Below are 19,916 nucleotides of genomic sequence, written 5' to 3' on the forward strand. Positions count from 1 at the left end.
AGTTAATTAAACACTACAAGCTCCTTGCCTTTCCCTGCATCCGATTGGTCTTCATCTTGAGGCTCCTTCGGGTCATCCAGTTCATCATTATCCTCCGGGGGGAAGCCAATCCACAACGTTCGTTTCGACTTTCCTTTCCTCGATCCCTTGGGTCCACGTTTTCTTTTGCTCGATGACGTAGAAGTAGACCCTTCATCCTCCATCCTCCGCTCGTATGGACCCCATTTTGCTCGTTCCCGCCTTATAACTTGTCTTTCCTTGCCCTCCAAAAATTCGGTGACTCCATGCATGCCCACTTGTGCCGATGCTCGATGCACCTTTTTATTGCAGCTGGCGCTCCACAACAAATATGGGCGGAGTGGTGGTCAAAACTCGCTCGTATGTAACCAAACTCCATGTGGGCAAACGAAGCCTTGCCCATCGCGAGACATCTGCAAGTAGCTCTCAAATTCACCTCTCCATTCCTCCTGCACACAACTTGTCACCATCCAACGCACTTTATCCTTACTCACCAACTCAAAACACTAGGCCGTGAATAACGAGGCTATGTCCACGTTTGTTTGGTATTTGTACTGGGCACACATGCATTCATCCCCCAACACAATCTTCACCTTGGTTAAAAACTCCATCTCCTCGAAGCTAAAGACATTGGAGAGGCGCTTATTAGAGATTTGGCCCCAAAAGGCCATCATTAGTCGGGAGGCTCGTAAAGAAAAATTGGCTTCCATTGTTTTTGTCAAAGTAGAGAACCACATCCAAAATTGGCTTCAATCATTTTGATTGGGAATATTTCTTCCAATATTTTGGATCTTATTTATTATTAATTTTAATTCTTCTCCTATATGATTTTGGTGATTACACCCTATACCCTATTTAAGTTGTAGACTTCGAATAGAAGCACATGGTCCAATTGTTTGTGACACTAGCTGAAGTCTTGTTATACGAGAGGGTCATGTTGTTTTTTGTTATCCTAAATAATGCCTCCGACATTAGCAATGGTAAGATTTTCTTTGGCAGTAGCTTTGAAATTCAATTTAATCCTGTTCAGGCAATGGGGTTTCCATTATATTTTGGCTTTGACTTGATTTAATCTGCTGTGGTATCTTACATATATGTTCCAATATTTCATCATGGTGATGTTATATCATGATGATGGAATAAATATACCTTGTTGGCTTGAGATTAAAGCCAATGCAGTGAAGTAGATGTTTGCAGTATTCAATCCAATGAGTTGAGCTGGAATTCATACTTGATTGCCAAAGATGCTTATATTGTATTCCATACATATTTGCCAAAGAATGTGTGTTGGAGTAGCTTTTGCTATAGTCAAAAGATCGGGGCTTCTAGATCCACTTTGTGCCATATTTTAACATCCTTTGTTGAAGTGATTGATTGGCTCTGAGTCTTGAGTATGTATCTCAAGTTGTTCCACAAGAAAGTTGTGCAGTAACTAAAGAAAGGGGTGGTCTATTGTTCCTGTATTTTTGAGGCAAATTGTGGGGCCCATCACACTTGTTGTTGTTGGAATCAAGGAACACTGAGAGGGGGGGGGGGGGGGGGGTGAATCGGCGTTCTGCAATATTTAACTTTATTTAACTGTTCATTCAACCACTTAATGCATGTGAGCAAAATAAAGATGCAAGAACATAAACCAAATAGCCACAACACCATAACACCAAAATTTTTATACGGGGGAAAAACCACAGTGGGGATGAACCCACAATATAAATATACTCTTTAGAAGTATATAAATATTACAATAGGGAATGCACATGCATTCAGGCACATTGCCTAGAGCTCGCTGCTCAAAAGTTAGGCTTAGTGCCTTTAGAATAATTACAAAAGATTACAGATGTACTTGAACTAAAATGTAGCATCTACAAATGCATGATAATAGTTCTGGTTAAGCATAATAATCAAACTTTCCACACTTATCTCACTCTGCTCTGTTCCACTGTTCTATCATGAATCCAGAGCATAAATCTCTGACCTGCGCACGTGAAACTGCTCACACTCGATCACACAACCTTTTTCGCATACCCATCGATGTCCAAAATGATCATAACAATCGGTCTTACATATCCGCAACACACAATCATATTGGCTATATGTCGGCCCAAGAACATTTAACATATTCACCAAATGTACATGAACTGTCAGCTGAATCCGATCTCCAATGCATATGCGGACCACAAAGAATTGTCAACACGCTTCCCAAATGTTGGCTAAACATTCTCGAACACAAAAATAATTACCACAACTTCTCCATCAAATTTGCACAATGATCAATTATACAAGTCGGCCATACTACACCGTTCAACCCAAAACCGATACACTGGATCTCCTAACTTGCACAACAATTATCACCGGAGGCTAAAATCATGGAATAAGGTGCTACAGACATCTATCAAGCTTCCCTTAGCTCCGCAACACAAAATATTCAACTGGAATGAAATATCAATCAAGATACTATACTCTGCCGGATGCCTTGTTCTGACTTACCCGACTTAACCAAATCTTCACTTAGACCTCCGGTATAAGCAAATCATTCACTGCGGATGAGTAAGCTGACTTGAGTTGCCATCAATGACAACATCTGACAACTTGAGCAGTGTCTTTTACCAACATCTGTTGTGTATTATCTTCTATCAGACTTCTTCTGTGATTGAGAAGCTATGGAAGGCTTTGATTTTAGGCCAGATTTTGGATTGCCATAGTATATTCTGTTTGTTTGAGTTGTTGACTTGATTATACATTTGATTTTAGGTTGGCTTCACTGTGACTGTACCTATATGAGTTGTAGACTTTGAACAAAAGCAAGTAGTTTGGTCCAATTGTTTGTGGCATAGCCTGAAGCCTTGTTATTTGAGAGGATCATGTTGACATTTGTTATTCTAAATAATACCTCTGATGTTAGCAATTCCAGGATTCCTTTTGGTGGTAGTGTCAAAGTTCAATTTAGCCCTGCTTGGGAAGGTGAGTTCCATTGTGATTTGGGTTGATTTGGTGTATATCTTCCATGTAAGCTCCAATATTTCAGCATGTGATGCAATATAATGATGATGGAATTAAGTGTACCTTGTTGGCTGGAAGTCAAAGGCAAGGTAGTCAAGCAAATGCTTGTATTCAATCCAAGGATTTGACCTTGAATTTGTACTTGATTGTTAAATATTCTTCTATTGCATTGAAAACATATATGTAAAAGCATAGTTGAACTACTTGCCAAAACCAAAAACTTGCCAATGCCCAAAAAAAACTTGGTGAAAACTCGGCAAAAAACTTGGGAACTTAAAAAATTGCTTAAATTTAACTAGAAATGCATTTTTTTTTGTTTCAAAATTCAAGGAGATGTTTCCATTGAGTCAATAAATGAGTACACAAAAGAAACAAGCTGATTCTAGATATATTTGATTGATTTAAATGCAAATTGTGTACAAAATCGCATCCCCATGAGGAATGCTGATGGCTGGAAGCAAAATAGTAAATAGTTTTTTGTAAAACTAAAAGTAAATACATCAATACAATTACATCTTCCTCTTCCTAGCTCTAGTAAAAACTAGGGGAGAGGTAGAACTAGAGGTTCTAGTCCTAGGAGTTTGTTGTGGCCGTGCCTCCTCGCTCGGCACGACTAGCTATGGCTCGACCTCCATTCTGGTTGTAGCTTTGCCTCTAGCTGCTCCTGGCACTGGCAATGACTCGTCATCATCTCATCCTACTCAATGTCATCTAGTGTGAATCCAAATCCACCCCCCTCCTCCTCCATAACCCACCTCTCCAAATCATAGATGTCATCCTCGGTAAACAATGGAGGCTAGTCTTGCGATGTCCAATCATTGTAAGGATCTATATCATCCAAATCAATTGGACCAGTTGGTGTTTCCTCTACCTTGTGCGCAACCAAAGATTTTATTGCACAAAGAAAAGGTCATTGAGGCGTTTTTGAGTTAATTTGCTCTTCTTCTTTGTGTGGATGGCCTCGAACAAGCTCCAATTGTGCTCACAAACTGAATGAACTGCAAGGCTGACATAAGATTATAAGGGCAAATTTTTTGAGATTTGGGGTATTTCCACCCCAACTTCACCACCAAGCATTTGCAAAATAAAATATTGAAGAGTTAGAAAGCAAAGTCAAAACATATTTTATCAAATTATCAATAGTTGTAAGTTACAATTTGTAAATCTGTAAACTTGTAAATTTGAAATTTGTAGCTTTTAAAATACATGTGAAAGACTCCAAATATTATACCCAGAGTTTGAGTGTTTCTTCCTCTCTTGGTCAGCTCTGAAGAGAATAGTTTACCGCTTGCTTTCTGGTAATTTTGGAGTTTGACCACAATGAGGTCTCTCACCTCAACCTCAGGTACCATCCTTTGAATGCATGTAGTGAGGCCCTCTATGACCTCTCCATTGTGGTCTGAGCAAGAATCCTCGAACTTAAAACGAGGGTTGAGGAAGTATCTTGCTGCATGAATGGGTTGGTGGAGTTGATTGTTCCACCTCCTATCAATAATTTCCCAGATGGGATCAAATTTGATTCCATCCCCCTTGTAATTTTTGATTGACTCCTTGGTTCTATCCATGTCCTCATAAACATACCCCATTGTAGTTTGATCTCCATCTACCAAGCGGAGAAATCTAACCAAGGGCTTTGACACTGTCAATTGAAAAGCACAAATTACAAAAAGATTAATCATTAAAGTTACAAATTAATAATGAGAGACTTGAATAAAAAATAATGAAATATTCAAGTTTTGAAGTTACCTTCACAATCTCTACAACTCTTTGTGCAAAGAGATTGTCGAAGACTATGCGTGCAACAACCTCTCCTTCAGGCTTCTTTGAATAAGGTGAGTCTAGCCATGCTTGACTCACAAACATTTGGTTCAAAGTCGTCAATGCACCAAGAATGCTTTGCACCGTTAAGAAAATTGTTGCAAACCTTGTGATACCCACTCTTACCAACTCTCTCCTGGGCGAGTTCTCTCATCAAGTGAAGAACCTGTTGTGACGTTGTCACACATCGCCCCATTGCAAATGTGGACCCCCACTTTTTGCTTTTTAGGCTAGTTGTGGAGTCTTTAGCTATTAGCCTTTCGCTTGGAAGAGGTGTAGTATCTTAGGTGGCCTCGAGGTAATTATGTCTCTCTATTTGGGATGAAATGAGGTCAGATAGTTTTCAAGGCTTAGGAAATGAACGATTCATGATGAGCATTCCATTTGTTCATCATCATTGACTTGCTAAATCAAAGATTAAGTGCTAAATTTGGCTAAGGCAAATTGTTTTCAATGGTTGGATGGATAGGATAGAAGTCTAAATTATCATGAAAAGACTCAAGGCAAAGTGATTTTGTTAGCAAAGTTGTCATTTTGAGGTCACTTCCAGTCGGGCCTCCATAGATTGACCTAAGACTTCCAGTCGAGCCTCCAAAGTGTGACCTAAGACTTCTAGTTAGGCCTCCAAAGTGCGACCTAAGACTTCCAGTACCCCTCCAAATGTGCGAACTTGACCTTGTGCATTTCCGTTGCGTGAGGATGATCATGATCTTGCTAGAATGTTGCTAAGAGATTATCAAAGGGCTTGATCCATGGCAAGATAAGAAAGGAAATGAAGTAGCAAGTCAATCAACCAATGATAAATCACTTCCGCTGCCCAAGCAAAAGTGCGAACTTACTTCCACTTCCACCTCCTTCCACTTCCACTTCCACTTCTTTTCCACTTCCACCTCCTTCCATTTCAACTTCCTTTCACTTCCAATTCCACTTCCACTTCCTTCCACTTCCATTGCCTTCCAAAAACTGCAACCTTCCACTTCCTTTGCCACCTGAAACCAATGCAAATCAGGCCTGTCCCAGACCTGAAACCTATCAAATCAAGCATATAAAAGTGAGAAGTCAAACATAAATCAGGCCTGAGACACAAAATCAGACTCAAAATCGGATGTTTCCATGATCGGAAAATCCATTTCCAGATTTAGAGAAGGTAGTGGGAAGCTTGATCAAGTGCTTTTTACAATGTTTTGATTCAAGTTATGTTTGTTTTCAGGTTTGATGCAAGGGGGATGAACATGCAAAGGAATGTGAAAAGGGTCAAGACTTCAAGGTGTGGAAGGAGCATTACTCACGTGCAAGAGGGCGAATCAAGCCTCGGAGGATCAAACACAAAACACTTAAAGACAAGCTAGAGAAAGAGATTCAAGCTAAGGGAGAACTTAGCAGCATGTGATGAAGATCAGCTCCAAGATGAAGGCTCATCAACTCACATACAACATCAAGATTTCACCACATAAGCAAAGACGAGATCAAGGAAGCACAAGATTCAACATGAGAATGCACGTGCTAGAGGAAGAAATTTTGCACAATCTTGAATTTCCTCTTGAAATCCAAGAATCATTGCCAGTATAGCAAGATGGAAGCTCCGAGGCGGAGGTGATTAAGACAGGAGGATGATGCAATTTGGGAGTATCTCCCATCATCATCCCATTCTTCACTATAGGTGCTTGGATAATGTTGAGTATCAAGAAATACGCCTCATTCACCTTCAACTTGTGATGAGTTACAAGGATCAAGCAAGCTAAGGTGGTGCCCAATCATCAGCCAATCACATCATTTCAAGCTAAGGCGTCCAGATTCAATGTACCTTGCTGATCCATCCAAGAAGATAACTACCACATGTGGGCACAAAGTCTAATGCACCTAACGTCATCATCTATTGATCAATTATTCAAGGAAGGACATGTGTCTATTTTAATGTAATTTTATCATTGGTCAAGCATTAAATGCTTTGTAATGGGTGCAACAAACCCTAATTAGGGTTTCTATCTTTCGATCTTAGCCATTGATTGTGAATCAAGCTGAGCCACTCAATTGTAATAAGAGCACTATATAAGGCTCCACTCTTGCATTTGTAAAGGTTAATAGATAGCAAATAGAGGTTAGATAGCAAGCAAATAGTTAGAGTAGAGTAGGAAGGCAAAGATTGTTGCCAAGACTTTGTTGTAAGAAGCATGTAAACTTCATTGAAGATATGGTGAAATTCATATGTTGATTCAACAATTTGCATGGTCTCTACTTCTCATTTTATTTTCGTGTTGTTTAGATGAATGGAAGAACTTTGTGCATGATCAAAGGTGAAATTCGTACATCCATACTCTACTAACACCTTGCTGATTGTAAAGTGCCTTTTGTAGTCAATTGGATCCACCTTAGCCAAGCTTAACTTCAATTATCGCTTCTTCATTGATATGCTTCACCTTTAGGGTATCTATGCTTGTAGTGGTGATTTGAAAATCATTAGCTATCCCTAGAAGATCGCACTAGCCTTGTGGAGATGTTCATGGCATGTCAAAGCAAAGCTTAGTTGAGTTTCACTAAAGATTGTCCATTGCTCTTGCATTCTTAGGATTAGATTAGCTTTCTCAAACCCTCATCCTTTCTCCCTTTTTTAAGTTAAGTTAAATTCCACATCCCAGGGACATTCAAGCATTCAAGATTCAATGTAAGTCCCCGTGTGATTCCAACGATATCACATCATACACACTGAGTCTATCCAAGAGCACGCCAAGACCTGACATTTAGAACCTTGGAGTCATCCCATTTGATCACGTAGTTTAGCACTCGGGAGGATTTTGTTCAAGAGAGGATAGAATACTTAGTATTTTATTTAGTGTTGCATGAGTCATAAAACACACATCAACAGAACCCAAGGGTGATTGTAGATGTATTTTGTGATCCTCCTTGCATCTTGTACAACTGGTGTCACCCAATCAAGTTTTCCTATGTCCAAAAAAGAGTGGGGCGTCTCTCTTGGAGGGTTCTACCTGCTGCCACATATGCTGCTGCATTTTGCACCACATTTTCAACTCCCACCTCCATGACAATTTGCTCCAACATTAGAGCCAAAGTGTAATGTCCCCTACTTGATTAACATAATTAATCTATTTCAATATACTAGAATTGATTGAGAGACTAAACATGAAGCCAATCATTGATATTCTTCAATTTGTTAGTTATTAACAAGTGCTTATGTATTTTCCTCATTAGACGATTAATTTCGTTATTCCTCTTATTGACTATTTTCTAAGAGTTCTTTCTGATTTCTTTTTTGATCTAATATTATTATTTTTCTGATCAAGACATCTTATTTATATATATATATATAAAATTATATTACCAATTATTAACGTATTTGCTAATTACCTTTTTGTATAAATCATTAATAAAACATTAATTATTAATATATTTAGTGGCTGGTAAAGGCAGACAGATCTGGTCTGCCACTGTCATAAAATTATGTATTACTATAATATATACTGCAGTCTATGTTAATATTATTATTAAATTGTGCTTAAAAACATTATCGGGCTTCATATGTTAAGCATACTTATTAAACACATCCTCATGCATACCACCAAGAACAAGGATGTTACTGTCTGCAACTTAATAACAATTCTGATCTGATCTGATCGATGGCTGCCAGATATTCTATATTCCCCTTTGTTGTATATTAACAGTATTGTATAATCCATTAACATCATTATATTAGCATTATGTTGATAGTATTACTTCAGATTATTTTATGTTGGCAGCATTATATCAGATAACATTAGATCGTATTCTTGGCTTAACTCGTATTAACAACATTATGTAATACCTTAAATATATTTTAAAATATCAGCACTACAGTATTGTAATATGTTACCAGCATTATGTTCTACTAACTCCTAGACAATATAATAGTAGACGTTTTTTTGTCTTCTTTTTTCTTTCTTATTGCTGACGTAAATGCTGAATGATTCTCTCCTGATGATTGTTTGAATGAATCCAATCTCCCTATATATCTTGCAATACCGAAAGGATCAGTTATACTCCAAATGGCATGGCTTATACCTCTTCACAACCCACCAATGATACCGTCTAATATGATCTTAATTATTACTAACTAATCCCAGGTGGTGATACTTGGTATTTTAATTGGCTTTATTGATTTATTCTCTTACATCCTCTTTCATATTGCTTGGAACATAAACACTTGACTTCCTTCTTTCTTTTTGAGTCTTATGTAGCATTGAAGGTTCATAAACTCTCCGTCTAGTCTTCAAGTTAATTTGTTATCGGCAGAAGTACCACAGCTCTACCAAATAATAAAGAGGCTGAAATATTAAACATTCACAATAATACCGAAAGCCAAGATAATGAAAGTGTTATCTCCCTTATCGCAGAAAATTGCGAAGTCTCATAAATGAGACAATTTTCTAATCGATGGTGTCTTTTTCCTCTTTACATTGATAGGCAGGAACATGACATATGCTGCCATCATTATCTTTGTTTATTTATTAATCATAATCGCTGGCCATACTATATGCATGGGTCTGCGTCTAAACAATGTTTAGTTGCTGTCCTAAAGTAACTATAATTATTATTTGATCGCTGCTCATTATATTTATTGAGTCAGATCCTGTTAGTGTTTAGTAATAAACACTACTTTATTGCTGCGTATATATTAATGGTACGAAGTTGGCAATATTGCTGATAACCAAAATCACTGTCTTCATTATATGTAAATTATGTTTATAATATAATATTAATTTATTATTTTTTTAATTTGAATATGTCAAGAATATTATTAGTAATAAATATTAATAAATATATATTAATTAAATAATAATATATAATAAATTTCAAATAATCATTCGTTGGTAATTATTCTATTAATTAATAATAATAATTGTTTTATTTACCATTTTATATAATGATCAAGGAGGGGACATGACACAAAGTTTCAACATTTTTCACATTGTTGGAGGTATCCATTGATTTCAAGAACACCACATTATTCTTGCAAGCAACCAAAAAATTAATGATGGTGCGGTTTTTGCCGTCTGTCCACCAATTAGAAAGAATAGTGCAGCAATATTTTTTCCATTCTTTTCTTTGGTCTTCCACCACTTTTTTTGCCCTATCAACTACATTTGTGAGCAACCTACAAATACAAAGTGAAATTAGGTCTTAGTACACAATTTTGATTTAAAAAAACAAGAAAAATATTTAAAAATTTAAACAAGTGGACTAAGTTACTAAGTTACTAAACTCCCACCCAAGTCCTTGCGAGAAGGGGCCTCGTATCCTTTTCCCGAAACTGTCAATGCGGTAACCAAATAAGCCAATAAGGATTGTCAGCCACATTGAATGGGATGTTGTTGAAGTACCACAAAATTGGCACATGCAATGTCTATTTTCTCATGCAACTCCCTATTCCACCCAATTGCCTCTAATGATGGTTGTGCTCCAGCTGTGTTCGTAGGCACAAAAATAATCACCTATAGACTGCAACACTGATGTTGATGTAACTAGTTCTCTACTAGAAGTAGTTGAAGTGGTGGCCGAGGTGTAGCTGGATTTGTGGATACATGGGCCACGAAGAGAGCCCACTATGTGTTTTTTCTTCTTCTTCAAGGTCGATTGAAGCACCTTGAGATTCAGCTATGGATGTTCTCATGGCAAATTTTGCCCTCTCCCTTTGCAACTTTTTCTCTTCCTCAGCTGCAAGTATGGCATTCATTTCTCTTTTTATTTCCTTTGTGGCCCCAGGACATTCCCTAGCATCATGCTTATTTGCCTACAAGGTGGTATTTGAAGCGCTTTATGCCTCCATGAAATAGTCTTTCAAAATTTAATGCATATTACTGACCTAAGTTTTGTTCCTTCAAAGGCATACTTCCAAGCCTTGTCTCTAGCACCTTTAGGATGAGTGCCTACATATTCAGATACTGACGGGGCAGACCCTGAAGCTAAACCTTCTTTATTTGCCATTATAAATTAATGGTCAACCTTCACGTACAAAGTGAAACACAAAGTTAATATTTTAATAACAAAATCTAGCAAACAAACTAAATTAGTTTAAATAATTTTAGACATCATTGAAAGTTGAAAAAAAAAGAGAAGAGTTAGGGTTGAAATGTTTTGGAAAAGTAGAGATTCTTGAAAAAATAGTGAAAAAATCAGTAAAAATTGTCAAAAAAAAAGGTGTTAGATCTTGTTCATTAGACTCTAAATCAATTTAGACTACTTAGGAATGGCCATTGATGATTTTCTATTAATATGCAACCAAAAAGAACTAAAATATTTGAGAAAAACATGGAAAAAAATCAGAAAACCTACCTGGGAATCCGATTTTTCTTCGAAATCCACTTCATATCCGCCCCAAATCCGCTTCTAATTGACTAAAATTGATGCAAATCATGTTAAAATGACTTGGGAGGGTGTTTTTCCGCTTGAGCAGCAAATTGGACATGAAAAATGAAAATACAAATGGCTTTTTTGACGTCCTAGCCTTATGTTGTTGTGTCTGCGAGTTTTTGGCACGGACTCACCGAGTTTTTGCCAAAAACTCACCAAAAACCCGAAATGGCAAGTTTACTCACCAGGCCCAAAAACTTGCAAGTACTCAGCGAGTAGTCCATCTATGTGTAAAAGAATGTGTGCTGGAGCAGCTTTTGCTATATGTTGAAGGATTGGGGCTTATTGATCCACTTTGTGCCATATTTTTACACGCTTTATTGACATGATTGATTAACTTTTAGTTCTGAGTATGTGGCTCAATTTGTTCTGAAAAAAAGATTGCCTGAGAATTAGAGAAAGGGTTGGTCTATGATTTCTGATATTTTTGGCAATTGGGACAGATTCTGGGGCTCATTACACTTGCTTCTGCATATTATCAGGTGTTAGAATTTTTTCTGCAAATGAAAATCTATAAGAAGGCTTTGATTTTCGGCCAGGTTTAGAATTGCTCCAATTCAGTTCCTCCTGTATTCATTATGGTTCTATCTGGAAGTGGCTTATCCAGGTGTTTAGTTGATGTAAATCCTAGCATAGTCCATGATTCTGGAATGTTTTTGTCAATTTTGATGCAGCAATGTATTCCCCAATAGCAGATCCTACTCTTTCTAGGAAAGTTTCACAGTTCACACCATTATTCACTTGGGAGAAGGAGATGGTGAATCCAAATTAGTACCGCAACATTAAATCTTTATTGGTATTGAAGGCAGGGGCTCAACCGTTAATGAAAAAACCAGATTCATTCACAAACCAAGGTCCTTTTTGAGAGATGAGGCCATAACCTTCTTGAGAGAGGAAGGGCATATCAGTCTCTAGTGAAGGAAGGATCTGAACTCTAGCAGGGTTAAGGGAAAGAGAAGGAGATGAGCAATTGTAGCCATGTGAGCAGAGTGTGTGCTACTTTTTTTTTGAGTCGTATCTCTAACTTTTAAGAGAACTCTTACATCTATTTAATTATTGAATTTATTAAATACATTAGAGTTGTTACTTGTTTTCATTGTTTTAATTGACAGAATTGGGCTTGAAATATTTTGCTATCTCTCATTACAGTTAAATATGCAAATTTGTGTCCAATGGCTTAATCATCTGTTTTTTTGGTCTTATCCAAGCAGTTGAACTGAGGCAATGTGTTGGTCTGATTGAATTATCTCTTGAGCATAACAAGCTGGTCCGCCCTCTTCTCGATTTCAGGTTGTCTATCAACTTTGTATTTTGTAGAGATGGGGTATTGAATCTGTAAAGGGGTAGAATTAATTTCGACAAGATTAAAACATGTGGTGTTTTGTATGGAACATGCTTTGATATTAAGTACCTATAATATCAGTTTTGATTATCATTCTTTCCTTGGACATGATTTCAGGGCCATGTCAGAATTGCGAGTATTGCGTCTGTTTGGGAATCCTCTTGAGTTTTTGCCCGAGATTTTGCCATTATCCAATCTTCGTCACTTGTCACTTGCCAATGTTCGAATAGAGGGTAATGAAAATTTATCCACAGTGGCTGTTGACATAGAGGTAAAGTCACGAGGAAAAGGAATTCTTAAGCTGAAAGGGTTCTTGTTCTTTGGTGTCACTTAAGACATTAACATATGTGATTGTAGTTGCAGACAGAGAACAGCTCTTACTTTGTTGCTTCAAGGCACAAACTCAGTGCCTTCTTTTCCCTTGTTTTTCGATTCTCATCATGTCAACATCCTCTTCTTGCCTCGGCATTGGCCAAAATCACTGAAGATAACAACAACCGCAATGCAATTGGCAGAGATGAGAATGCTGTGCGACAACTAATAAGCATGTTGAATAGTGACAATCGCCATGTGGTATGTGGACATGCTTGATATTGTTCCCAAAGAATTGACACCATTTGTAAGTTCCGAAATGAAATATTTTGAGTAACATACGAAGTAAAGTATGCCATGAATAATCATTGAACATGATTTTAATTATAAAGGTAAAATATGTAATGGACTCCAAATTTTTTAAAGATATTTTTTTGGATTTTGATTCCGAACCAAAGTATATGCAGAGATAGATAATCATGTATAATCTTTATGGTAGAAACAAAGTCCCCCAGAGTATTTCATCTGAGATAAATTCATCTTTGTAGGTAGAGCAGGCTTGCTCAGCTCTCTCGTCATTGGCATCAGATACTTCTTTGGCAATTTTGTTGATGAAAGCTGATATAATGCAGCCCATTGAATCAGTTTTGAAGTCGATTGTTTTTGAAGAGCTCATTTCAGTGTTACATGTTGTGGTGAATATGGCATTTGCTTCTGACGTTGTGGCTTCTAAAATGCTAACTAAGGAAGTTGTAAAATCCTTGAAGCTGTTATGTGCACATGAAAATATTGAGGCAAGATTCCAAAAAATGCTTGTCTTAGTTTTGGCATGTTGTTGAATGCCACCTTTAATTTCAACTTGTCTTGTTTTATAGGAACTCAACCTGATTTATGTAAATTTCAAACTGTATCAGGTTCAGCGATTAGCGCTATTGGCTGTTGGCAATTTAGCATTTTGCTGGGAGAATCGCCGGACTTTAGTTGCATCGGAAAGCTTGCGTGAACTTCTCATTCGCCTGACAGTTGGACCTACATCTTGTGTAACCAAAGCTGCTGCACGTGCATTAGCTATCCTGGGTGTGTTCAAAGAGTTGCATATAAGATATTTTGGCATTAATTGAATGCTATAGAATAGGACTTGAGAAACATTTGCTGACTCTAATGTGCTTTTCAGGAGAGAACGAGTATCTGCGAAGGACAATAAGAGGGCGACCTGTAGGAAAACAGGGGTTACGTGTATTATCAATGGATGGAGGTGGAATGCGAGGTCTAGCTACTGTGCAGATGCTTCGAAGGATAGAGCAAGGAACTGGGAAGCGTATTAATGAAATCTTTGACCTTATATGTGGTACTTCCACAGGTGGAATGCTAGCAATTGCTCTTGGAATCAAGGGCTTGAGTTTGGATCAGTGTGAAGAAATTTATAAAACACTTGGTGTGTGTTAACTTTACCAAATTCTATGGTTTTTTTGAAGCCATTCTTTTACATTGGAAAATATGCATTATGGTAACATAGAATGAACACTTATTTATTTTTCAGGAAAGCTGGTATTTGCTGAGCCTATAACAAAGGATAATGAAGCTGCAACCTGGAGAGAGAAGCTAGATCAATTGTATAAAAGTTCTTCACAGAATTTTCGTGTCGTGGTTCATGGATCTAAGGTAATATTCCTTTCTACTGCTTTCATCTCATTGTTCTGGTTTTGATTCTGTTGGAACAGGAAATTTGTATTCTTACTGCAAATTGTGTTTGCAGCACAATGCAGACCAGTTTGAGAGATTACTGAAAGAGATGTGTGCAGATGAGGATGGAGATCTTTTGATTGATTCAGCTGTAAGGAATATTCCCAAAGTTTTTGTTGTTTCAACACTTGTCAGTGTAATCCCAGCACAGCCTTTTGTATTTAGAAACTACCAGGTAACAAATTCCAAGGCCATGTACCAATGCTCTTTATTCATAGTTGTGCATAAAGGATTATAATTTCGTGATGATAAATGATTGTAGCGAGTGAGACTATTATATTTAATATTTTTGGAAAGAGAAATCAAGTAAAGAAGGCATTTTTAGTCCTGAAGTGTAGAACTGAAAAGCAAGGTCTTGAAATTATAAAGATTATCTATCTGATAAAGTAATAAACAAAACCTGCAAACAAGTACTAAGAATGATATCATTTGATATGTCAATGTAGTGATCATTCAACAGGTAAAGTTGTCTTAGTTCTCTTGCTTCATCATTGTCTTTGATTATACATTCTCAAATTAGTTGTCAAACAAGCTTAACTATTGTGTTTTTGTCATTGCTGATATATGCATGTATGCTTCTAGGGAGCTGGTTGTTGTCCACTGAAGAAAATGACATTTTGAAGTGACATGTTTAGAACTGTGTACATATCTATCAGTTTGAATTTTGAACAGTTTGTGTAATTAGTCTAGAAAATTAAATATTCTCTTATTCCAGAAAACAAAATATTTTCATTTTTCACAATAATTTATGGAATATGCAAGATTGTTTGATGTTTGAGATCACCTGCTTTGCTGTACCCCCTTAATGATGTTTTGGTGTCATTTTGTAATTTAAATATGCAGTACCCTCCTGGTACACCAGAGACAACACCATGGACAACAGAAGGACCAACTGCAAGTGTGTCAGGGACGCCTGCAACAGCTGCTCCTTTGGCAACTCAAATAGGGCAGAGACGTAGTGCTTTTATTGGAAGCTGTAAGCACCATGTATGGGAGGCCATCAGAGCCTCCTCCGCAGCTCCATATTATCTGGATGACTTTGCTGAGGGTAAGAGATAGGTGTGAACCCAATTGACTGGTTACATTTTTCATATTTTAGAGGTGCTGGATGCTTTCATATTCCTTGCTTTTCTGCAGTTTGTTACTATGATTTAGGCCTTGGGAACAATTTTTTTGCCAAGTTGATGGATTGCTTTTTATTCTTTTATGTTTATGATAGTTGTAGCACTTGGAACATTATTTTTTATAAGATTCCTTTCTAAACTTTTATTTAATTTTTGGAACCAAACAAAGCATATCAATCAAAACCAGCAGAGCTTGGTACACTTAGCCTAAGAATCTGCTGAATCTTGCTTCTTTCGAAGGAGGAGGTCATGGCTTCCTCAATGGAACTGGTCTCCAATTGCCATCAATCCTTTGAAAACGTAAGAGCCCTAGATGAAGCAAAACCTAGCATTGATGAACATGTGATATCAAGAAAAAGGATGATCAGCTAACACAATTTTCAAGCCAAGAAGGTGAATGGGTGCTACTTAAAGATAGTAAATCCCCCAAAAATCTGTTTCAATCTTTCAAGGAAGTGGAGAGAAGGCTATGGATGCTGAAGGAAAAAGCCCTGATCTATCATGTTAGGGGTGTCTTCTGTAGACCTAGAAAACTAAATTCCTTGATCCAAGAAATTTGGAAACCTATGGATACAGTGGAGACTCTGATGATAGCTGAAGTATAATTCATGGTTGTCTTCATTTTGAAGAAATAAATAATATTTTTTTAAGGAGGCTTCTGCTTTTACAACAACTCAGGGTTCTTCATGAAACATTGGGCCCCTTGTTTTCAACCCAACTGAAGGCCTTCCAAGCACTGCCCCTTTCTGGGGTTGCCTACCACTGCTGCTGACTGAATATTGGTAAGATGAAGCATTAGAAAAAACAGGAGCATCCTTAGAAGAATATGTCACTGGCACGACCTTTGATGTGACCAGAAACCTAGGAGTAATGTGTGTCAATTCTGATCTCAATAAGCTCTCCGTGATAGGATAATCTTGGATTTGGATTGAATACACTAGAACAGTCCCAAAATATTCCTTTTCCCTGTAGACCATTCCATTCCATGACAATCTGGCAAGAATGAGTCTTCTTCAAGAGAGTCAAGAAGCCTCAGCTCCACTAAGTGAAGACAACAGCAAAACTTAAACCTGGAGAAGAATCTGCAACTCTAGCACCTGCAGAACAACCACAAACTCAACAACAGATATCAGAAATAAGTTCAGGAAAGCATATTCTAGGAAAGGAAAAGAGCAAAACATTCCAATCAATCAGGTCCCAATAGAAAATTCCTTTTCTGCTTTGGACATGATGGAAGACATAGATCAAGGTAATACTTCATAGGAAACCATAACAAGCAAAGAAGCAAAACTGGCTTAAAAAATAAATAAGTCTTACTCTCAGGTCTTTCACAATCAGATTTCCTTAAGAGGCACAACTAAACTACAAGGGACTATAAACAAGAGCAAAAGGATTGCAAATAAGGAACAATGCTGTAGATTTAGTCCCAAATAGGAGCCAAGGCTGGGACAGCAAATGCCAGGCAGTTCAAATAAAGAGAAAGTTCAATTATGATCTGATTCAACACAATGCCACTATAAAGGGATCTAGCTACACAAAGACCATAAAGATTTGGAGTCCCAAGAGAAATAATAGTTACAAGGATGTGGATTTTAAAATCTTAGAGACTATTCAATAATGTATATTTTATTGTTGGGTATAAGCCATAAGGGTAATAGGTGCCCCAAATAAGCAACACTTACAGGTAAAATCAAAGAAGGCGAAGTTGATATTGTTTTCTAATAGGAAACAACCAAATCTTGGTGTACAAAGAAGAAAAATTTATGGGGACTATAGGGCAGTAAACAAATGCATTGCTGCGCAAAGAACAAGTTAACAATTCTATGGAACCCACAAAGATATGTTCCAAATTTGCACCTCTCTCTCATGGTGGGTTGTTAGGATGTTTACATCTTTAGAACTAAATATGGAGTTATTTATAGTGAATATATACATTCTAACAACAGGGAATAAAAAAATCTGACCCCTACACCAACTAAAGAGAAGAGCTGTGATTTATGCTACCCACTCCTCATTCTTATGGGGGATTTTAACAGGATCAAAACAAAAAAAGAATAAAAAGGCAATTCAAGATTTACCAAAAGATCTCATCTCCAAAATGGGAATGATTGACATGTATTATGGCGAAGATATTTACACTTGGACAAATAAGAGAAATAGACAGGACGAGTAGAGAAATAGACAAGGCGAGTAGAGAAGCTAGACAAAACTCTCATATCATGCTTCTCCACATGGTCAACAATGCTGTTCAAGGAACCAAGCTCTTTAATCATGAGCCAATCACATTAAGTGTCAAACCAATAATAAGGAACCCAAGGATTTCCTTCAGATTTGAAACTATATAGCTTACAGATCTCAACTTCATAGAAAAGATCAAAGAATGACAAGTATATGCTCAAATATTACAAGGTGACAGGTATATGCTCAAATATTACAAGGTGACAGGTATATGCTCAAAAATTACTAGGTGACAAAAAATATTAAATATGTGAGTAGTGAAATTTCCAAATGGAAGAAATATGAGTTCAGAAACAACTTTGAAGCCAGTAGAAATGTGCAACTAATCTAAGGAATGCACAAAAAGATTGCAGGAACAAGAAACCATGGAACGCATATGGAATGAGGAGCAGGCACTCATACAAGAACAAACAGCTTTACATAGTAAAGTTGTTCTGGCATTAGAGATCTAGCCAAAAATGGTTTTGGTTTGGATACTTTTAACATGACCTACTTCAACAGATGTTTGATACATACAAAACCAGTCAAAATTAGATGCAACATAAGGATGGATGCATAATTACTTGTATAATTTGGCTATGGAGATAGCCAACAAAGATCAAGAAGCTTCAATGAAAGCACAAAAGAGATATAAAATGGGAGAACAATTCTATTTGATCAAAGGATGCAAATATACAATAATGCTAGATTACAAGATATTAGATTTTGCTCATATGAGAAGTACTAGTGGGTATGTATAGAATACACTACCAAGAGATGTGAATGTACAACTAATGTGGGTAAAACGAGATGTAGTCACATTTTTGTAGCACAACTTGACCATAATATAGATGCAAAAGTTTATGGATTTCAAAGAATCGATGTTGTTCAATTAATCGAGGAGACAAAGCTCCTTTAAATAGAGTTACAAAGATGATGTTTCTAAAAGAAACAAACATTAACTAGAGGCGAAATTAGAAACAACTTAAATGACAATTAATAACACAAAGAGAAAGATATTATTCTAATACCCTCCCTTAATGGTCATCGTTCTAACTACCAAGAGAAATAATAGAGAAGGTTGCCCCCTTCTTCTCAGAACACGCTGCAACAGAAGACAAGAGCCTGCCACTAACTCTGCCACTTGAGATGAGTCTACCACCAACCCTCCCCAAAACTACAGAACTTCTGGAGATACCCAAAACAACACCAACCGTCCAACCTGATGTTGGAGAACTGTCCCTCCCTGTAACCAGAGACACACCAAGAACAACTGTCACGATTTTGAGGAAAAAATCAGCAAACCCTCCAAACTATTGCAGATGAGCAAGATGCCCGAAAATAGACTGCAAACAAGAGACTAGTGCAAATGTTCGCACAACTCCAGGTGCGACTAAAAACAGACTGCAACAAAGTACAATTTTTGAGGAAAAAATCATAAACCCTCCCATGATTTTTTTTACAGGGACAAAATATTTAAAAACCCACAGATAATTTTTTAGGACAAAATTATTAAAACCCACAGATTTTTTCAAGGGAAAAAAATATTAAAACCCATCAGAATTTTTTTTTAGTTAAAAAACTATTAAAAACCGAAACAAACATCGATGCCCATAAGCCATCTTCACGCTTTTCGAGGCATGAAAAACGAGGTACTGAGAAGATGCTAAGTGCACAAAACCTGATTGCCTTCCAACATCAAGTTGGTCAATGACCAAATCTTACACGTTTCCCAATGCACGAAAAACAAAAAAACTGAGAAGAGGCGCTAACATGGAATTCAAAAAATTCGAATCCCAATGCAGAAATAGAGGCAATGCAGGTACAAACTTTAAAAAATGAAGTACGGCTGGCACAAATTTCAAGAAAAATTTTCCGGTTGACCCAAAAAAATCCGAAGACAACCCAGAAATCCTTGCGAAAAACCCAAAAGGAATCTGCTG

At 37.1% G+C, this 19,916-nt stretch overlaps 1 protein-coding gene across 2 annotated transcripts in view; it reads left to right on the forward strand.

The window, feature by feature from the left end:
• LOC131067558 (phospholipase A I) overlaps nucleotides 1–19,916 on the forward strand; it is a 122,693-nt gene that overhangs the window by 52,919 nt on the left and 49,858 nt on the right. Inside the window, exons 3-11 of one of the 2 annotated variants that reach the window (XM_058002634.2) lie at nucleotides 12,447–12,525; nucleotides 12,695–12,848; nucleotides 12,935–13,150; nucleotides 13,438–13,683; nucleotides 13,804–13,966; nucleotides 14,064–14,324; nucleotides 14,430–14,551; nucleotides 14,646–14,807; nucleotides 15,476–15,680. In XM_058002634.2, the coding sequence (XP_057858617.2) occupies nucleotides 12,447–12,525; nucleotides 12,695–12,848; nucleotides 12,935–13,150; nucleotides 13,438–13,683; nucleotides 13,804–13,966; nucleotides 14,064–14,324; nucleotides 14,430–14,551; nucleotides 14,646–14,807; nucleotides 15,476–15,680 (1,608 nt within the window). The remainder of the gene's footprint in view (nucleotides 1–12,446; nucleotides 12,526–12,694; nucleotides 12,849–12,934; nucleotides 13,151–13,437; nucleotides 13,684–13,803; nucleotides 13,967–14,063; nucleotides 14,325–14,429; nucleotides 14,552–14,645; nucleotides 14,808–15,475; nucleotides 15,681–19,916) is intronic. The other variant, XM_058002635.2, reaches the window with a different exon arrangement.

The sequence above is a fragment of the Cryptomeria japonica genome, chromosome 10, assembly GCF_030272615.1.
Source record: "Cryptomeria japonica chromosome 10, Sugi_1.0, whole genome shotgun sequence".
NCBI classification, from domain to species: Eukaryota; Viridiplantae; Streptophyta; class Pinopsida; order Cupressales; family Cupressaceae; genus Cryptomeria; species Cryptomeria japonica.